The sequence below is a fragment of the Esox lucius genome, chromosome 8, assembly GCF_011004845.1.
Source record: "Esox lucius isolate fEsoLuc1 chromosome 8, fEsoLuc1.pri, whole genome shotgun sequence".
Lineage (NCBI taxonomy): Eukaryota > Metazoa > Chordata > Actinopteri > Esociformes > Esocidae > Esox > Esox lucius.
The window spans coordinates 3,715,151-3,735,953 of NC_047576.1; the positions used below are offsets into that span (position 1 = coordinate 3,715,151).

The 20,803-nt window shown below is 43.5% G+C and overlaps 1 protein-coding gene across 1 annotated transcript; it reads left to right on the forward strand.

Annotated features, from left to right (window-relative positions):
• The first annotated feature begins 5,641 nt into the window (after positions 1 to 5,641).
• LOC105009842 (fatty-acid amide hydrolase 1) lies at positions 5,642 to 15,491 on the forward strand. The gene is made up of 15 exons (XM_029121777.2): positions 5,642 to 5,995; positions 6,409 to 6,522; positions 6,644 to 6,784; positions 8,053 to 8,186; positions 9,365 to 9,571; positions 10,070 to 10,110; positions 10,327 to 10,451; positions 10,830 to 10,955; positions 11,116 to 11,213; positions 11,466 to 11,565; positions 13,135 to 13,178; positions 13,294 to 13,333; positions 13,453 to 13,561; positions 13,803 to 13,948; positions 14,687 to 15,491. The coding sequence occupies exons 1-15, from the start codon at positions 5,783 to 5,785 to the stop codon at positions 14,828 to 14,830; spliced, it is 1,782 nt and encodes a 593-aa protein (XP_028977610.2). The 5' UTR covers positions 5,642 to 5,782; the 3' UTR covers positions 14,831 to 15,491.
• The last annotated feature ends 5,312 nt before the right edge of the window (positions 15,492 to 20,803 follow it).

Below are 20,803 nucleotides of genomic sequence, written 5' to 3' on the forward strand. Positions count from 1 at the left end.
GGCCTTCAGCTCTTCTGCATTGTTGGGTCTGGCGTATCACATCTTCCTCTTCACAATACCCCATAGATTTTCTATAGGGTTAAGGTCAGGCGAGTTTGCTGGCCAATTAAGAACAGGCATACCATGGTCCTTAAACCAGGTACTGGTAGCTTTGGCACTGTGTGCAGGTGCCAAGTCCTGTTGGAAAATGAAATCTGTATCTCCATAAAGTTGGTCAGCAGCAGGAAGCATCAAGTGCTCTAAAACCTCCTGGTAGACGGCTGCATTGACCTTGGACCTCAGAAAACACAATGGACCAACACCAGCAGATGACATGGCACCCCAAACAATCACTGACTGTGAAACTTTACACTGGACTTCAAGCAACGTGGATTCTGTGCCTCTCCTCTCTTCCTCCAGACTCTGGGACCTTGATTTCCAAAGGAAATGCTAAATTTACTTTCATCAGAGAACATAACTTTGGATCTTTCAGCAGCAGTCCAGTCCTTTGTGTCTTTAGCCCAGGTGAGATGCTTCTGACGCTGTGTCTTGTTCAAGAGTGGCTTGACACAAGGAATGCAACAGCTGAAACCCATGTCTTGCATACGTCTGTGCGTGGTGGTTCTTGAAGCACTGACTCCAGCTGCATTGCAGACAAAAACAAAAATGTTTAAATGTAAACATTTCTTGACAGCAGTGTTAAGAGCTTCATTATTTGAAGACCAGTAATTTCTGCACTGCCCTTTTTTTGATTTTCAAATAAGTGCTGAATTAAAATGAAGGAAGGTCAGCAAATCGACACGTTCACGTGACAAGCAAATGTTTCCTGCAGCTGAGAAGATCCGTTCTGCTGGAGTGGATGTGGCAGGATTGCAAAGAAATTATCTTGCCAGCTTTGATAGGATAGGGAAGCGTCCCTCATTTTCCTTCCACCAACCTAAAGGATCTTCTTGTTTCGCTATTTGCGGTTCTGACTAATACATTTGTACTTCCTTTCTCACCATCTGAATCTTTTGTTCCTGATGTGACTCCTCCTCTTCAGCTCCCAAAGCTTTGCTAATGCTGGTCTCTTTGAGGGAATGGTTCACGACAAGCTGAAGTGTGTGTCCAGTACAGCGGACAGAGACCCAATTATGTTTCTCAGCAAGCAATTTCAGTGCAGCCACAACATTTGATCCATTGTCATGAACAACCGCTTTAATGCTGTCTAGGGAGATGTTGAATTTTGTGACAACCTCTTCCAGCCATGTGGCTATGTTGACACCAGAATGTTGTTCCTCAAGAGGCATGGTTGCAAGAGTGAGACTCTTCATGTTCCAGTCTTCAGTTATTAAGTGGCATTTGACACCAAGGTATGCTTCTGTTGCGAGGCTAGTCCAGATGTCAGTGCATTGAAGCTTCTTCCTTCCTGAATAGTTTCCTTAACCTTTAAAAAAACATCAGAATATTTTAGTTGAACATTTTATTTTTAACTCTCTTAGTGGTTAAGCTGTTGTTTAGTCATCATCTTTACTGGATGTTTAGTTTGAAATCTAAAAGCAATTCACACTTCACAAGGATCTAAAAGCAATTCACAAGGTAACGGTTTAATTTGTAAACATTAATGTATTTACTAACATGAACTAATATTAGCAGCACATTTATAACATTATTCATTTTTGTTAACGTAAATAAAAATACAGCTGTTCATTTTTGTTCATGTTATTTCATTGTATTGATATTAATGTATTAGTAAATGTTGAAGTTATCATTAACAAACATTAAATGTGTAAATACATTTATTTCGGCCGCCTGTATCCGGGATCTTGTCCCAAAGCTCATGACCATAGGTGAGAGTAGGAACGTAGATTGACCGGTAAATCGAGAGCTTCGCCTTGCGGCTCAGCTCTTTCTTCACCACGACAGACTGATACATCGACCGCATTACTGCAGAAGCTGCACCGATCCGTCTGTCAATCTCCCGTTCCATCCTCCCTCACTCGTGAACAAGACCCCTAGATACTTAAACTCCTCCACTTGAGGCACTCACCACCAACCTGAAGTGGGCAAGCCACCCTTTTCCGACTGAGGACCATGGCCTCGGATTTGGAGCTACTGATTCTCATCCCCACCGCTTCACACTCGGCTGGAAACCGTCCCAGTGCATGCTGAAGGTCCTGGTTTGAAGGGGCCAACACGACAACATCATCCGCAAAGAGCAGAGACGAAATCGTGTGGTCCCCAAACCTGACACCCTCCGGCCCCTGGCTGCGCCTAGAAATTCTGTCCATAAAAATTACGAACAGAACCGACAAAGGGCATCCCTGCCGGAGTCCAACATGCACTGGGAACAAGTCTGACTTACTGCCGGCAATGCGGACCAAGCTCCTGCTTCGGTCGTACAGGGACCTGACAGCCCTTAGCAAAGGACCCAGGACCCCATATTCCCGAAGCACCCTCCACAGGATGCCGCGAGGGACACAGTCGAATGCCTTCTCCAAAACCACAAAACACATGTGGATTGGTTGGGCAAACTCCCATGAACCCTCCAGCACCCCGTAGAGGGTATAGAGCTGGTCCAGTGTTCCACGGCCCGGACGAAAACCACACTGTTCCTCCTGAATCCGAGGATCTACTATCGGCCGTATTCTCCTCTCCAGTACCCTGGCATAGACTTTCCCGGGGAGGCTGAGAAGTGTGATCCCCCTGTAGTTGGAACACACCCTCCGGTCCCCCTTCTTAAAAAGAGGGACCACCACCCCGGTCTGCCATCCCAGAGGCACTGTCCCCGACCGCCACGCGATGTTGCACAGGCGTGTCAACCAAGACAGCCCCACAACATCCAGAGACTTGAGGTACGCAGGGCGGATCTCATCCACCCCTGGTGCTTTGCCTCCGAGGAGTTTCTTGACCACCTCTGTGACGTCAGGCCGGGTGATGGATGAGTCCACCTCTGAGCCCTCATCCTCTGCTTCCTCAATGGAAGACGTGACGGCGGGATTGAGGAGATCCTCAAAGTACTCCTTCCACCGCCCGACAACATCCCCAGTTGAGGTGAACAGCTGCCCACCTCTACTGTAAACAGCGTTGGTAGGGCACTGTCTCCCTCTCCTGAGGCGCCGGACGGTTTGCCAGAATCTCTTCGAGGCCAGCCGATAGTCCTTCTCCATGGCCTCACCGAACTCCTCCCAGGCCCGAGTTTTGCCTCCACAACCACCCGGGCTGCAGTCCGCTTGGCCTGCCGGTACCCGTCAGCTGCCTCAGGAGTCCTACAAGCCTCAACCTCTCAACCTCACGCACGATCTCAGGCTCCTTCCCCGCCAGCGAGGGGACATTCCACGTCCCTAGAGGTTTTGAACCGCTCTTAGTCTGACCCGTCGCCTAGGTCTGTTTGCCTTGGGAGACCCTACCAGGGGCATATAGCCCCAGACAACATAGCTCCTAGGGTCACTCGGGTACTCAAACCCCTCCACCACGTTAAGGTGGCAGTTCATGGAAGGGAAAATCTCCTGATTTAAATCCATTTAGATTTTATCTTAACTTAATAACATTAGGAAAAGACCAAGGATGAATACTTTTGAGAGCCACTGTATATCAAGGCAAATGTAATATTTATCTGACTGTTACCTCCATGTTATAGTTTCCTCGTATCAGCGCCGTGTTTGATAGCCTGTGTGGAGTTGGGTGAGAAAAACCTACATCTGTACTGTCTGGATAGTCTAGCTCTCCAGGAAGTTACTTTATTTACCTAGATGTGGTGTATTTAAGGCAGAAGTGACTGTAAATTAAAGTCCACAAATTATTTTTTCCCCACCAGCTCTGTGCAAAACCTGTGGCGACAGCACGCAGATGTGGAGGTAGTTGGACAGTAGTGTTTAACAACCTGTGCCATAATAGGATAAACATGATGTTTCTGCAGCCAGAAGGCTCTGTAGGAATAAATGCTCTGTGGGAAATGTTGTTCTGTGTCCTAAGGACTACAGCAATGAGGTGATGGTGGAGTGGAAGAGGTGTGAGCTGGACGTGTTACTTTGTCCAATGATGGGACCAGCCTACAACCACAACTACCCTGCCAAGCTCTCCCTCATTCTTTGTCTCCGTCATTGTGTCCCTCATTCTCGGTCTGGCAAAAGGATACCTTATGTAGAACAGAGGTCTCAAACCGGTTCCACGGAGGGCCGAGTGTCTGCAGGTTCTCTCTCACCTTGTACTTAATTGACTAATTAGGTCACTAATTGGTTCGTTTCTACCCCCACCTGGTTGTTCAGGTCTGAACTGGGAACCAATTTAAAGGAAAACCCAAAAACCTGCAGACACATGGCCCTCCGTGGAACCGGTTTGAGACCTCTGATGTAGGTTAATCTCCATTATTTTGTTACCAAATATAAGAGAAAATATTTTCACTTTCATCATTAATGTTTGCTGCTTTAAAATACAACTTTGCCAATTGTTTCCCAGATTAATCCTAATTTTGGACTAAAAATCAAGCTCAATGGGAGTGTATTGTTTCTGACCCATATATTGACTAAGAGGTTATTAAAGGAAGACTGGTATTGCCCTGAGTGGCTATGTATATATCAATGTCGTCTTGATGCAGTACTTTATAGCAGTGGTTCTCATCCAGGGGTACTAGGACCCCTGGGGGTACTTGGCCTTTCCACAGGGGGTACTTGAAAACACTCATGACACCATAGACTTACTAGTGAAATGAACATGAGGGGGTACTTCAGGGGTACTCCAAGCAGTGCAAATTATTTTTGGGGTTACAGTAACTGAAAAAGGTTGGGAGCCACTGCTTTATAGCATGCAGTTGCACACAATCGGCACAGGTTTCCATTAATACAGGGACCATCACAAAGGGATGTTGTGCATTGCGGTTCAATGCTCTTATTCCTTGTGAACATTGATCCGTTAGGCGATTTACTTTCTGCATCTGTTATTTCAGTGAATGTCTTGGCTTTGACAGCTGGCCAGCAGACTGTTTATCTACCCATTTTGTTTCACTTGGCAACCACATCCTGATCCTCTCAGAACATTATTTGAGAAGTGCCCCAGTTGAGGCAGAGGGCTCCTGGTGAACAACTTGCTACTCAGAACTGTGTGGTGGGTCGTCTGGCTACTACTCAGAACTGTGTGGTGGCTCGTCTGGCTACTACTCAGAACTGTGTGTTGGGTCGCCTGGCTACTACTCAGAACTGTGTGGTGGGTCGTCTGGCTACTACTCAGAACTGTATGATGGGTCGTCTGGCTACTACTCAGAACTTTATGGTGGTTCGCCTGGCTACTACTCAGAACTTTATGGTGGTTCATCTTGCTACTACTCAGAACTGTATGGTGGGTTGTGTGGGCCTTCTCTCTGAGTGAAACCCTGCACTGAATCCTTGAGGGCAGTTGTTGTACCAGAGTTCGCTGTGAATTCAGTAAATACCAAAGAAATGACTATAAAGAGACTCTACACACCCTGCTGAGAATGTGACTAAAACATTTCACTTCACATATGACTGTTTTCTCACCATTATTAAGCCTAGGTATTTTGTCCAATAGTGCACATGAAAATGGCCTTTAGTTACAATTCACTCTCTTTAGGATTAATTATTAACATTTCACTGCATTGAAATGAGGGCTTTTATTTTGAATGTTTCCTCATTAACATACGAACGTCACGGCATGGTTGTCACTGGTAGCCAAATTATGTCACCAGCATTCAGGCATTCAACTACGAAGGAAATTACACTCCATCCCAGTTAATGCAACCATTGAACGAATCTATTATCCTTCGTTTCAAAACCGTTGTACAGCATTAAGGGGTACGCAAAGCATAATAATGGACAGGATTGACCATTACAAAGAACTTATTTATGCTGCAAATTTGAACTGGACAGTTTTAACAGCCACGGCATGCACGGCAAGTGGGTTGGTAATTTTTATGAAATGGTTCGGACATCAACAATCGCGGAAGAAAATTCAGAGAGCAAAGGCTCGACGAGAAACGTCACTGCAACGAGCAGAACATGCTGTCCTTCAGTTCCAGAACTCGGTATGTTTGATATTAGCAATACTGAATAGCCTTTACGATGTGGTTTTGGGTTGTAGCTTTACGTGAGCAGTGCTCTGCGACGCGAACTATACCGGTTCCACCTGAAGTCTACGGATACCAGACCTGTCGGTGCTTTAGGATAGACGCTCGAACCGTTGATTGCGCATTTCTAACGCAATTGTCCAAATGCGGATCATTACAGTACCTAGTTAATAACTGTACTTTGCATTTTTCACGACGTGACAGCAAGTTTCGTAAGTATATCAACTGGCCATGTAAGTTAAAGTGGAATGTATACAGAGGATCCCTGATCTACCGACATATAAAAATAAAAAAATAACTATTTTACGTTTCGTTTAGAGAAAGGGTTGATGTGCTCTTTACTCAGTGTTCATACTTCCTCGTTTTGCCAGCACCCTGAAACAGACCCCGATCTCATCCTTTCTCTGTCTCTGGCTGACCTGAGCAAACGGTTGAAGGATGGGACACTAACTCCACAAGCTGTCTTCCACTCATATTTGGGCAAGGTATAGTCACCCTTCATGATAATAATTCTGTAGACACACGAGTCACATGTTGAAGATGGCATGTGGTTGAAAGAGGCTGAACGGCCAATGTTTTCCCCCCATTACTATTGTTTTCCCACAGACCTTGGAGGTAAATGGCAGACTGAATTGTTGTACTGAGATCCTTCTGGAGAGTTTGGATCAGCTGGAGAATATTGACACTTGCAAGGATGGTCTCCTCTATGGGATTCCTGTCAGCATCAAGGACAATATGGCATACAAGGTAGGTCTTTGATCGTCTCTTTACATGTACATACAGGGGTGGTTTCCAGACACAGATTAAACCCAGGCCAAGAGCTTTCAATCGGGATTCTCCATTGTGGATAGACCAGGACAAGGCTTAAAGGTGTGTTCAGCAAACAACTCCCCCTCACCCCTCGTAGGCCTGAGACTGTAACATCTAATTATGAGGGGGGGTGCACTTGCCAGTAAATGTAAAAAAAAATAGGAGGGGAAAATAACAGCATGAAGCTAAGTAATTACTTCCTCTTGGTTTAATCTATTTTTCAGTGTTTCATGATGTTTGTCTGTAGGTCGCACTTATAAATTACCACCCTGTTATCGTATATTATATAGATGAATGAATAACGTTTCATAAATCTAAAATATGTTTGATGGAGAAGTTCAAATCCTGGTCAAGTGTTCACCATTCTAACTCAATATTGATCACTCACAGAGCTAAGTTTAACTTGAAATGTCCTCATTGTCCACCCTGTTAGGAATACGCACTAACAGGTTGGACATCTAAAAGGTACACAATATGTAAAATAGGTGACTAATGTCAGAATGTATTGCTATCTATTGATAATATATTGATGTTTTACGTATGACTAGAGACATTTAATGTTAAAACAGTTGGTATTGCATTCCACCCGGTTTCATTGTATCCTATTAGTTTGGAATTTCCCAATCATTCAACCCTAATCCTATACCATAACATGTAATGCATATTTTTCTTGGGATACAGTGGTAGGTGTAACCCACTGTTTGAATTGCAATTTGAGGTTCATTGTTCATTACTGTGCAAACATCTTTTGTCAGCAGAAGGGAACATCATATATTAATATCTTGGTCTTCCAGTTAACTCCAGCATGACACAGGCCTGCCAGTATGCCCAGTGCAGGGTTTCAGGTTTTAAAAAACAGAAAAGGCACTAAATGAAGAAATATTGTTGCCCTATTTCGAAAATCCAGCAGAAACAGTTGCAATATAACCGTAAAGAGGATACTGCCGGTTAAAGCCGGCAAAGTTTCTGTCTGTCAAGAACAAAGCCTATTGCCTAATTGAATGTGAGGAGGTTCGAACGCGGGACTTACAGTTAGCAAGTCCGTTACTCTAACCACTACGCTATGTAATAAGTCTTAGTCAGCCAATCACTGACTCACTCAATCAGTCAGTCACTTAGTAAGAGACATTAGCTCTTCTTGGGTGGCTCCGCTTACGCGGTCCGGCAAAAACATTTTCTACATTTTATTCTTCTTTCTGTTTTAGGGCCACGACTCTACGTGTGGTGTGCTCTGTAAATTGGACCTGCCTGCTCCAGATGACAGTGTTCTGGTTAAAGTGCTAAAGAGACAAGGCGCCATTCCATTTGTCAAGACCAACGTACCTCAAAGCATGCTAAAGTAAATACAGCTAACTATTCTGAGTCTAATTTATAAATCATACATGCAACGGTACAGCGTGCCCACCGTTTGGTATGTTTCACGGTTCGTGGATCACGGAAACGGTACGGTTTTGGTTATTCTTATATTTAAGACAAAAATAAAAACACAACCTACATGAGGTGACGAAACACAGAGCAAGTAACCACTGAATTGGGGTGCACATTTCTGGCTATAAATATATCCAGTGCGTGCGTTATTTTTAATGCTTTTCTAGATTTGTCGCAAATGTTTCTTGGAAGGCAGCATTCTTGTGTTTTCATTAACGAGTGGGCTCTCCTTGCTCCAGCTCCTCCTACAAGAGTTACGACTGGATGATGGCGACGTAAAAGACTCTTGTTAGAAGTTTTTCCACTCGAGCAGTCGAGAGTGGCAAAGCAATGCTTGCAGACTGTACTTTGTTCACGGCCTTTTTACCCTCGTCATTGTTTTGAACGCTGAATCCAACATTTTCCCACACAGCGGATTTGAAAGATGGCGTTGCCTCTTCCTAATTGCTTCTCCCTGTCTCGCTAGCGTATGCCATTGTCATGTTGGAGCTGAGAGAATAGATGTTTTTAGTTTTCACCCCTCTTCACCTGTAGGGAGGTTTTCTTACTGAGATGTCATTGCAAATCATCCATGGTTGTTTTAAAGGGGAAGGGGTTGTGGTCACTGCCATGGCCACATTTTGAGACATTGCTGGGGAGTACATTTTGTCAGCCATCAGGAGACCCCTAACGGCCTGGGGCCCCATGCAGTTCCCTGCCTTACCTGTTCACAAGCTAAGTGTCTGGTTCTATAGATCTGAATTTACAACATGCGTGTAGTCTGCAGCGCAGTAAGCACGTTTTGGAGATCATAGGAAAATGACTGGCATATCGTAACTCTGTGGTTAACCTGTGGCTATTGAACTGTAGGGGGTGTACCGAATAGTTCGACAACATACTGGTAACCTTTGCATCCCTTTTGTTAACGGAGTATTACTATATTTACTCAGCAGACTTCACCAACACTACAGACAGTTTTTGTTATATAAGCTGAGAATCTATAATTTAAACCCAATCACTGTTTGATATGAAATGTATGCTTTTGGAGTAAAAATAATAATATAAAAACATTGAATTGTCCCATCTATTGTCTCTGGTTTGCATGTTTAGCTTCGACTGTGGGAACCCTATCTATGGCCACACGCTGAACCCCCACAACCACCAGAAGACGCCTGGAGGCTCATCGGGTGGGGAAGGGGCGCTGATTGGAGGTGGGGGTTCAATCCTGGGCTTGGGATCTGACATCGGGGGCAGCATTCGCATCCCAGCATCCTTCTGTGGGATCTGTGGCTTCAAGCCCACAGTCAACAGGCTGAGGTGTGTTCATAGCCCAACCATGACATACTGAATGCTTCTGAACACGAATGCAGGACATGACTTAAGACTAGTAGGATAATGAGGCAGCAGAACTTGGCTCACTACACTGGCGCGCCCAGGCGGGGCAAGTCAAGTTCAAATATTGCACAACATTGTGACAGCTCTTCAACATCAGCAATAGTCTATTGTCATCTTATCGCCTAGACCCACCACCATCCCATCAAACATGTCAGCCTGGAGCAAAACCTGGTGAAGTCTCATGGTGACTAGGCCTAAAGATTTACAATGCTTATAAACTATATCACAGTTCAATGGTGATTATAGTGCTATCCGTTTATGCTGTCGTATCTTCATTGACCTGCTTGGCCTTGTTAGATATTAACTATATGTATTGCTGCTGTATTCACTGTTAAGTATTGACTTTTTGTCCACATTTATTTTTTGCAACATATTGCTACTTTATTGATATGCTTAATTATTGTATTTTTGTTTATTTAGTTTGAAAGGTGCTAGCTCCTGCAACCGAGGCCAAAAGTCAGGTATGGCTCAAACTACATATTATTTTAAAGGCACCCCTTCCATCCTTCATAAGGCCAATAATCAATATAATATTCAAGACTAGGGGCTGCTGCTTGGTTTTTGATTTAATGTATGTAAAGTACATGCAGTATGTCTTGTAACAACAATGTAACATATGGTATTTAGCTTTTAGCCATCATGACGATGAAGGAAGATTTGTGTTGTGCTCGTTCCAGTGCTGTCGTCCCTTGGTCCCTTGGCAAAAGATGTGGACAGCCTGGCTCTCTTCATGCAGGCTCTGCTCTGTGACTACATGTTTACCCTGGACCCCACAGTGCCCCCCATCCCTTTCAACCAACAGGTACCAATAAAGGGATTTTAGAAGCAACCCGATGGGTTTGTCTGTCAGGACCAATTTATTTATCTAAGGAATTCATATTAAAAATAGAATGGGACAGTTGGTCTCCAGAGAATCTCAAGATGGTTTTAATGTGATCTTGTAAACATTTATTTGAACTCTTATTTGACCATGTATCATAGCCTGTAAGCTTCCAGCAGGATATACCCTTTCTACATTGTTTGTCAAGACATGTTTTCATATTTCTACGTCTGATTCCAAAGCGCTTTGATCATCACTGGTTTCTGACATTACCAGAATATTGCCAAAATATCTTAATAAATACTGGGAAACCAAACCCTTCTCAATGGACCAATTCTCAGTTCTTCCGTTGCTCTCCAGGTGTACCAGAGTGGCAAACCCTTGAGGATTGGTTACTATGAGAATGACGGCTATGCCATGCCCTCTCCCAGCATGTCCCGAGCCCTGAGGGAGACCAAGGTGTTGTTGGAGAGAGCTGGGCACACGGTAAGCACCCCTCCAGCTACTGTGTGACCAGAATTAATTCACACCTCTGTTTATCAGGGACAGTGTGTACTTGGACAGCTGAATGACAGAAACACATTGTGAATGTTATTTAATGATTGACCCATAACTCCGACATCAATGGTAGCGTGTTTCTCTCTAGTTGGTTCCTTTCAGTCCTCCCAGGGTGGCCTATGCCATGCATGAGCTGGTTGTCAAGGGTATCGCAGCTGACGGATGTGCGACCATACTCGGCCACATGTGAGTGAATACTATTAGACTAGGTGGTGTTCAGTAGGACACAACGTAGTCAAACATTTTAAGACTGAAGCTAAAAGGAGCGCTTCCACTTGGACCATGCATTACCTACTTGTTTTCATTTGGTGCATGTTGAACTGCAATTCCCACCCAGTTAAACAAGTTATGCAATGTACCGCAGTAACTTTAGACTCCAAGAAATGAACTATTCACACTTAACTATGCTGAGAACAATAACTCTTGTTTGTGCTTTAGGAAAGGGGGGCCTGTAGACCCATGCCTGCAGGCTCAGATTACACCTTACAGTCTGCCTCAGGGTCTGAAGAAAATCTTCTCCATTCTTCTCAAACCCATAGTGAGTGCTGGACAGTCACATATCGTGCAGAATGGTCTGTTATGTGCAGTGGCTTTTAAAAGTAATCACCTTCCTTGGAGTCAAAATGGATTTTACTAGAGGTTTTTGTCTCTGGTCAACACAAGTTGGTAATGTCAAAATCTACAATTGTTTGTAGATGAATAATGGATTGCATGAATATTCACTGCCTTTAAGGGAACTGCAAATGTGACATAATTGGAGCCTGCGGAGCTGAGTTGCATCGTAATGTTTTTTTTTGGATTGGCCTCCCCCGTAATCCTTTACATAGCTTTACCATTTAGACAAAATGCACATGTCAGTTCATAGAAACGTTGTGATTTAAATTGACCAATAAAGGATAAAGAAGAGTCCTTGCATATGCAGGACTATTAATGCACACTTCAGTTAGTCCCATTTCACTTGAAGTGGGGGGAAACCAGTGCGTTGGCATCTAACCAGCCATATCAGTGTGTGAACAACAGGGGTCAGTGCTACGCAATGAATATAGAAGCCTCTAAAGAATGCTTCAGAAAGCCTCGATTTCACATCACCAGCCATAGGCTTTTCGATGACCTCGCTGAATCAGTTTTTCAGAACGTCCAGACAGATTCAGTTCTGCCATATTGGACTTCTCTGTGCTGTGGGTGAAAAGCCCCTGATTGGTCTAGTTAATGTACCTCATTCCCGATTTTGCTTTGCCTGGTCCTTTGATGTAATTTTTGTTAGGTATTGTACTTAACAGCTGTGGGACCTCCCAGGGACAGGTCTGTTTTCATGTGAAACACCTTGATTGCACAGAGGAGGACTCCATTAATTACAGTTGGTTGCACCACATTTCATTCAGGTGTCTTGGAAAAGGGGGTGAATATTTATGCAGTCAATTATATTCCATTTTATATATATACCGTAGATTTGGACACCGACACAGTAATGTAATTGGACAAATGAACACAATCATTAGTAAAATGTTAATTTTAAATACTTTGCAGAGAATCCTTTGCAGGCAATGACTGCTTGAAGTCTGGAATGCATGGACAACATCAAACGCTGGGTTTCCTCCTTTGTGATGCTTTGCCAGGCCTTTACTGCAGCTGTCTTCAGTTGATGTTTGTTTGTGAGTCTTTTTGCCTTAAGTTTTGTATTCAGCAAGTGAAATGCATGCTGGATCAGGTGATTGAATAGCTTGAGTCAATTGTCCAATTACATTTGGTCTCTTGAAAAAGAGGGGTCTACATATTAAAGAGCTATAATTCTGAAACCTTTCCTCCAATTTGGATGTGAATACCTTCAAATTAAAGCGGAGAGACTGCAATATATTCAATATTTAACTCAAACTTGAATATAAATTATTTCCAGAACTAACAGTATGTATGTAATTAATTTAGAACAATTAGCTTTTTTTTTGATGTTTGTGTTGATAATTGGCAAAACCTCCACATTAAATCCATGTTGATGTAATCTTTTAATACAGTAGAATGTGGAAAAGGCCAAGTGGGATAAATCATTTTGAGAGCCACTGTATATCAAGGCAAATGTAATATTTATCTGACTGTTACCTCCATGTTATAGTTTCCTCGTATCAGTGCTGCGTTTGATGGCCTGCGTGGAGTTGGGTGAGAATAAAAAAAAAAAAAAAAGCTCTCCACGAAGTTCCTTTATTGACATTTGATGTAGTGTATTACATGTAGAAGTGAACTTAAAGTCCACTAATTCTCTTTTTCTCACCAGCTCTGTGCAAAACCTGTGGAGACAGCACGCAGATGTGGAGGTAGTTGGACAGTAGTGTTTAACATGTGCCATAGTGTGATAAACATGATGTTTCTGCAGCCAGAAGGCTCTGTAGGAATAAGTGCTCTGTGGGAAATGTAGTTCTGTCTGTGTCCTAAGGACTACTGCAATGAGGTGATGGCGGAGTGGAGGAGGTGTGAGCTGGACGTGTTACTTTGTCCCATGATTGGACCAGCCTACAACCACAACTACCCTGCCAAGCTCACAAGTACGTCTCCCTCTTTCATTCTTTGTCTCCGTCATTGTCTCTAATTCTCGGTCTGGCAAAATGACACTTTATCACGTAGAAGGTTAATCTCTGGAGAAAAACATAGAAAGGTAACTGTTTTACCTTGTAATTGATCTATTTTCATCATTGTTCATGGCTACTTTCATCATGTATTTGTGTGCCTTTTTACTGTGTAATTACAAGGTTGTTTAGATGGTTTGCTGTCTCTCTGTCCCTCCAGGTACAGTGAGCTACACTATTCTCTACAATCTTCTCAATTTCCCAGCTGGGGTCGTTCCGGTCACCACGGTAACAGCAGAGGATGAGGAGGAACTCCGACACTACGTGGGCAATTATGAGGACCTTTGGGACAAGCTCTACAAAAAGGTCTGTGGCAAAAGACCCACTTCACTGCAGCTTGGGGCTTGTTTCTGTTGCACTGGATAACTGATAATGTCCTGAAATCTGGAAGATCTTTTAACATTTCTAGTCAGGTTTGGTTTTTGTTTTCCATTGTCAAACCATTGTCTTACACAGTCTGCCCTTTACTTAATGACGTAATCTGGTGCTTGTCTCTTCATAGTCTGTGCACTGCTTTCTAAACAGAGAAATCGTACTTTCTGCCAAATGTGAGCAAATTACTATTAGGAAAGTTGATTTATCACTTAATTTTCAGCCCTTGTGTTTCCACTGGCCTTGAAGTGGTCATACTAACCATGTCAGATTTGAGAGTCCGTAGTTCAACTTGTCTCCAGTAGATGGAGGCGCAGGCCTTCTGTGGTTGCCTGCGTGTGGTCATTTTAGTTGTTTTTTAAGCCCTTATTTTACAAGGCATGTTGTCTGGAAACACATTTTCATTTGCAGCAACAATCAGGACCAATTAAGGACAGAAGAACAGATTTCTCTCAGGGATTTGATCTTGCCACCAATCAGTTTCCGGTTGGATGCTTTAACCAATCGGCTACCAAGCCGTGTTGGCCATATTAAGGATGTCTGATTACTTTACTGATATGCAGGAGAGGAGGGGACTTTTCCCTGAGCATCCTTGAATGTTTTATGAATGTCTGAATCTCCTTTCTGTTTCTGTCTGTGTGTGTGTGTGTGTGTGTGTGTGTGTTTCTCCAGGCTGTGTGTGATGGAGAGGGGCTTCCTGTGGCCGTTCAGTGTGTGTCCCTTCCCTGGCAGGATGAGCTTTGTCTGCGCTTCATGAGAGAGGTGGAGAGGCTGGTCCGAGAGGAAGAGAGACGGAGGAGCGAAGGCTTGGAATGACTGAGCTACGTCAAAAGGGACCTATTTAATCAAAATCAGATTTAGAAAATAGAGAAAGATATTGAGTTAACAAAGTAGTGAATTCTTAATTCTAGGGCCCTCAAACTGTTCACCAAATCGCAAATAGGAATAGGTTAGAAAAATTTAACTGAACAAAAATAACCACAACACGTTTCTCATGTTTCATGAGCTGAAAGAGATCCCAGAAAAGTGCACAAATATGTTAACGTCCCATTCATTATAACTAAATCAGGACAATCTTTGTAATTAGTTGCATATATAATGTTGCATTTATATTTTTGCATTTATATTCTGTGTGGGTATATAGGGAGTAACCGTAGTCACTTAAAAAAACATTAAAATCACTTAACATGTTCATGGTTTAGGACTAAGCAGGTGCATCGTCTTCTCCCAGCAAGGTCAAGTGTCTGCCAAAGGGGACATCCAAAGGTCTTACACTGCAGTGTGTGGATTTATATGAATGTAACAGAAACATCTGTGTTTCGTAGGTCACTCTCTGCCAACGTCAGGGATGTGGAATGTTTACATTGACCATTTGGCATGGGGGTTCTTGTGGAAATGTGACCTATATTGAACATGTGAAATCAGACAACTCTGCTGCGGTGCTTTTAATAAAGCTTCTTTCTCCCTTGATTTTCAACCGAATATGTTCTTACTAGTGACCACTTTACAAACGATATATTCCAACAAGTGCATGGAAGTCTTTGCATGTCCGGTTTTCCTCTGTATTATAATTTTTTACTAAACTAACAGATACTGAGTTGAAATGATAACTAAAACAAATATTAGGTAAAATTAAGATAAACATTTGTGATACTCCCATGTTATTGACACTGATATTTCTGTGTAGGGTTTGTTACTGGACATATACACTAACTGTATGTGTTTAAATCAGTGTGTTGCTGTTTGAAGCACCATCCAGAGGGGTTGGATGTATTTGCTTGTACTTCAGCAGACAAGATGTTTCTTCAGAATGAATTGTGCCACAGTGGTCAGCAGTCACATCGTTCATGAATACAGTCAGGGAGCCAGTTCCTGTGGGAACTGTAAAACACCAGGACACAACGCCTCTTCACTGTATTTTACACAAGGTTGTCTGTCAAGAAAAAGTCAAGCTCAATGCAAAATCTCCATAGATTAAGAGGTTATTGAAGTTGAAAATGACCTTGCCTTGAGCGGCGCTGCAGATATCGACGTCAGCAAGATGCAGTACTTCTCTAGCATACAGGTGCACACTGCACAGGTTTCCATTACATTGATAAGGGGACCATCACAAAGGGAAGTTGTGCATTGCAGTTCAGTGCACAACTGGAAATGGACCCATTAGGCGATTTACTTTCTGCATCTGTGTTATTTCAGTGAGGTTCTTGGCTTTGACAACTGGCCAGCAGACTAATGTTTATCTAGACCCATTTTATTGTTTTACTTGGCAACCACATCCTGATACTCTCAGAACATTATTTGAAAAGTGTCCTGAATAGTTGAGGCAGAGGGCTCCTGGTGAACAACTTGCTACTCAGAACTGTGTGGTGGGTCGTCTGGCCACTACTCAGAACTGTGTGGTGACTCGTGTGGCTACTACTCAGAACTCTTTCCATTTCCAAAACTCAAAAATCGTCAACATTAAAGTTAGCTAGAAAACGTTAGCTAGCAGGCAATTAAGGCAATTAACGAGTGAGTAAGCTACTGCCAAACCGCGCCCTTGACAAATTGATTGGAGGTACTAAGTCCTTAACATGGAGGATCTGGTTGCATTCAAACTCTTGGTATTATTTCCTTCGTCGTCCGAAGCAGTATCATCTTCGGCCCTGGGAGCTCTGTAGACATCGGCGGAGGGAAGAGCGGCAGCAAAGGAAATCGTTCTTCTCCCGCTTCAATTCATTGTCCAAATTATCTGCTGCTTGACTACGTTTATTTGTTGGGACAAATTACAATGTTGCTTGATGAGTTCGCTTCATAATGTATTTCGGAAGTAACGTTAAGCCTATGAAAATATAATATTCTAGAAAGCAAAAATATTTCACCGAAGTGAAGTAACATACTAGGTTCGGAATAACCAGCCAATCAGAGCAATTTTAAACGTCGGTCTCTAGTACATTATTTCTTGATTATTTTTTTAAATGTTGCGTTTGTAATTATTCGCATAGGCCTACGTGGCTTTTGTATGCTACTTTTTTCATGCTTTATCTACTACAAAATAATGTACTGTATATTGCATATACGTTCACCGTACTACCTTGATACGCATCAGTAAGTGTGTATGTGCAATGCCCGCGGACCAAAAAGTGGGTAAAAGGAGTATACCTGCGTATGCCCTCCACTAAACCACTGGTAAGAAGTGAGTATGCTGTATGCCCGCTCAAAAAAAAGCGTGTATAAAGCGTTTACCCTCCACTACACCACTGTGTAATCCAGAAAAGATAAAAAGCAGACTTCTACCGTCTTCTGACTACCTTTCTCCTCGAGGCATGACCTGAGCCTCCTCATTTTCAGAGGATGTGACAGTCAAGACCTTGGTTGCCTCAGTTTACATTATATATTACTTGTTTTTTTGTTTTTGTTTTCTCTTAAAAGGCTTTAAGATTATTTGAAGTGTTATAAATAATCCAATAGCTTTTTATCACTATATATTTTTCTAGTATTACTATTATAGTGCAGGACATGTCTAATGATGGAATGACTCATTTACTTCTTAATGTCATTATCGCTTGTCAACCTCCTCTGTCTCCTCTGTCCTCTTAACCTCTCTCCTCCTCACCTGTCCCCTCTCTCCTCCTGTACTCTCTCCTCCTCCTGTACTCTCTCCTCCTCCTGTACTCTCTCCTCTCTCCGTCCTGATGCCGTATATTATTTTCACTGTGTGTCTGAGTGATTATTTCATTGCCTCACAAGTGCATCCTGTCTTTGGGGCGGTAGTTTGGGGGGGGGGGGGGCTAATGACACATGGTGCTGCCAACTGTGGCATTGGCCGCTACGCCGCTACCGTCACCTCGTATGGTGATTAGATTACCCCCGAGTATTGTAAATATGTGTTTCTGTTTCATCTTTGCATAAATTACCTTTTTTCTCTCCATCTCCCGGGATGGGAGACCATTAGGGAACAATGTATTTTGCTTTCCTTCACAGCTATGCACTCTTCCTGTCTTTCGTTATTTCATTACTGAATATGAAATCACCTGTTAGTGTGGCACCTGTGTCCTGGTAGGCATGGTGGAGAGTGTAGATTGAAAGGGGGAGTCATTAGTGTTATCTGGGGAACACAGAGGTGGGTGGCTCTGATTGTGTCGTCCAGTGAGTGAGTTACGCAGTGAGAGGCACTGGGTGACAGAGTCTCAAGTCTCTTCTGAGGAACTTGATGTTTGTGTTCGCGAATCCAATGTGAGACAATCACTCATGCTCCCTCTCAAACACAACATTCTCACTGTTCTGCTTCTCTGCCGGGTTTCAAATTATAATCGGCGTGATGACATCATTCAATACTCTCAGCAGATTGTTGTTATGAACTTGCAATGTGTGCCAAGTCCGGCGTCTTGTGTCCGTCTCTTGTGCTTCCGCTCATGTAAGGCATGTGCACAATACAGCTGAACGTTTCTGGACACCCGACTGTCGCACCGATATGAGCTTGTTGGACGTCCCCTTCCAAGTCCATGGGCACCTTTGTGAAGGCTTTCCACAGGATTATGGAGTGTCTCTGTGGGAACCACTTCCAGTTGCCCGGGGCAGATCTAGTAGGGCAGAAATGTCACAAACTGACTGGGGGCAAAGGTGGCATCCTGTGACAGTGCCACGTTTAAAGTCACTGAGCTCTTCAGTGTGGCCCACTGCATTGCCCATGTTTGTCTCTGGAGATATCATAGCTAGGTGCTGTGAGCACCTGTGAGCAATGGGTGTGGCTGAAATACCCGAACTCAGTAATTAGTAGAGGTGTCCACTTACTTTTGGTCATATAGTGGATGTAATGCATTTATTGTGTTGCGTAAAATTTGCTGTTTGCTGCATTTTAGAGTAATAGACAGAGGTCATGGAAATTGAGAGAACACAAGGACAGATTGGTCTGACCAGACCCCTCTAAAGTCACATTATACTAATAAGTGACTGATAATGAGGGCAATTTGTCCCACCTGTGACTACATTTTTTTTTTTCTCTGACTATCATTTCTTTTACAATTTGTTCTCATACACAATGTCTTAAAACATTTCCAAATGTTTTCAGAATACATATTTTAAAATGAGGGGTAAAAGATAAGTGGAGAAACCAGTGCGTTTGGCATTTTTCAGCAATGGTCCCCTTGTGTCACACTGAAAGGCGTTGCAGTGCCTGGTCCCAAACAATGTAAGCCTGTTTTAACTCTGTGGCTGGTAACAACACTGTAAACTTCTGTTCCTGCTTCGACACACACTGAACTATACGATAAGAGTTCACATCACGATTGTCTCAGTCTGTGCATTACTTTAATCTTAACAGAACTGAGATTGGAATGTTTCGCAGAGACTAAATAGTAACAGCGTATTACAGAGTTTCTGAGGGTCTGAAAAAAGTTATAGCCAAACACTCAACCGTAGATGTACCTGTACTTGGCTCCAGATGAACACAATGGAACGCGCAATAACATATCTAGCAGGACACCTCCGACATTCTCTCATGTCCCGCCTCATTGGTAAGAGGTCCAAACGCCTAATTTACAGAAACCTCAGGCTACGAGATCAGGTACTTTAAAAGCCATCCCGGCACATTCGTGCCCCGCTTGGGTGCAAACAAATAAATAGACGATATCACCCTAACTAAACTAGGATGATTCTGTCTTAATGTGCCATTTCAGGGGCCAAGAAACCCTCAGGTCGTTCCAGGGCCCTCAGACTGGGGCGGTAATGTCTGTCGCAGCACGACTCCTGGCTCCTGGATGATCAGAGCGAAGAGTTCTGCCTCTGAGACCTGAAAGCCACTTCCAAAGGGACATCAGATAGAGTGAGATTGGCAGCTTTTAGGACTTTGTTCCATTTTGGTCCATTTCATCCACCATTACTCCCCAATAGCACACGGTAGCGAGCGGAGGGACAGAGAGGAGGGGAGGCATGGGAGATTACCAGACAGCTGATACAGGTGTACATGGACTAGCGCGAATGGCATACAGGAGCTCTTTTCAAGGCGCCGGCCAAATGCTGTTTCTTGCTGCAACGGGTGCCGGGATCTCTAGAAAGTATATGCCCACCAATTTCTCTATGACGGGATTAACCAAGAGCTCTGAATGATTTGCTGAGATTCTGTGACTCAACAATTCCGTGATCCAGGTTCTAGCAGCTTTAAGACCTGCTATCCCAACTTGGAAAAGCTTACCCTCTGGACAAGGGACACTCTTTTTTTTTTCTTTTGAGATGGTTCTGCTTCTCTTTTTCTGCTGCTTTCAGGCGTTCATCAGCCCCCCTTGCTCTTCCTCTGCTCCCACTTTACATCCCTCTCTTCTCTACCTCACTATATCATCTCTTTCCCTTGAGCAATCTGCTAGGTTGGGAGTTTTCCCTTTCTTACTTCTGGCAGCTTGCTTGGACCACGGCCCTTATAGCTAAATTGGTTTACATTGGAGAGATAAATGCACTGCAAATGCGCTTAAACACGTACAGTCAGAAAATGCAGACAGTGCGTGTCAGGATTAGCACCAAAGTCAGGGTGAGAAAGGAGCGCGTCGTGGCGGCACAAAGCTTGGGGAGCCGCTAGCGAAGCCCATAGATACAGGCGTCTCATCCACTTCTGAGAAAGAGAAGGAGATTTAGCATTTGCATGCTAGTCTGTAAGTCTGGGAATTATAGAACTTGTCGGCCAACAATCCAACTCCTCGCGCCGTATTGTGAAGGTATTGTTTCACACCAGCGATGAGCAGACTGCACACTGCTACGGGAAGTGGTGTTGGTGGTTCTTCCACTGGGGATGTTTTGCTAATGGCAGTGCTGGGATCA

What these genes read in the sequence shown, in the direction of transcription:
- LOC105009842 (XM_029121777.2), top strand. Translation starts at nt 5,783, where the DNA reads ATGGACAGGATTGACCATTACAAAGAACTTATTTATGCTGCAAATTTG. An exon ending in GCGACCATACTCGGCCACAT is followed by an intron (nt 11,214 to 11,465) that starts GTGAGTGAATAC and finishes TTTGTGCTTTAG; the next exon opens with GAAAGGGGGGCCTGTAGACC. An exon ending in CTACCCTGCCAAGCTCACAA is followed by an intron (nt 13,562 to 13,802) that starts GTACGTCTCCCT and finishes CTGTCCCTCCAG; the next exon opens with GTACAGTGAGCTACACTATT.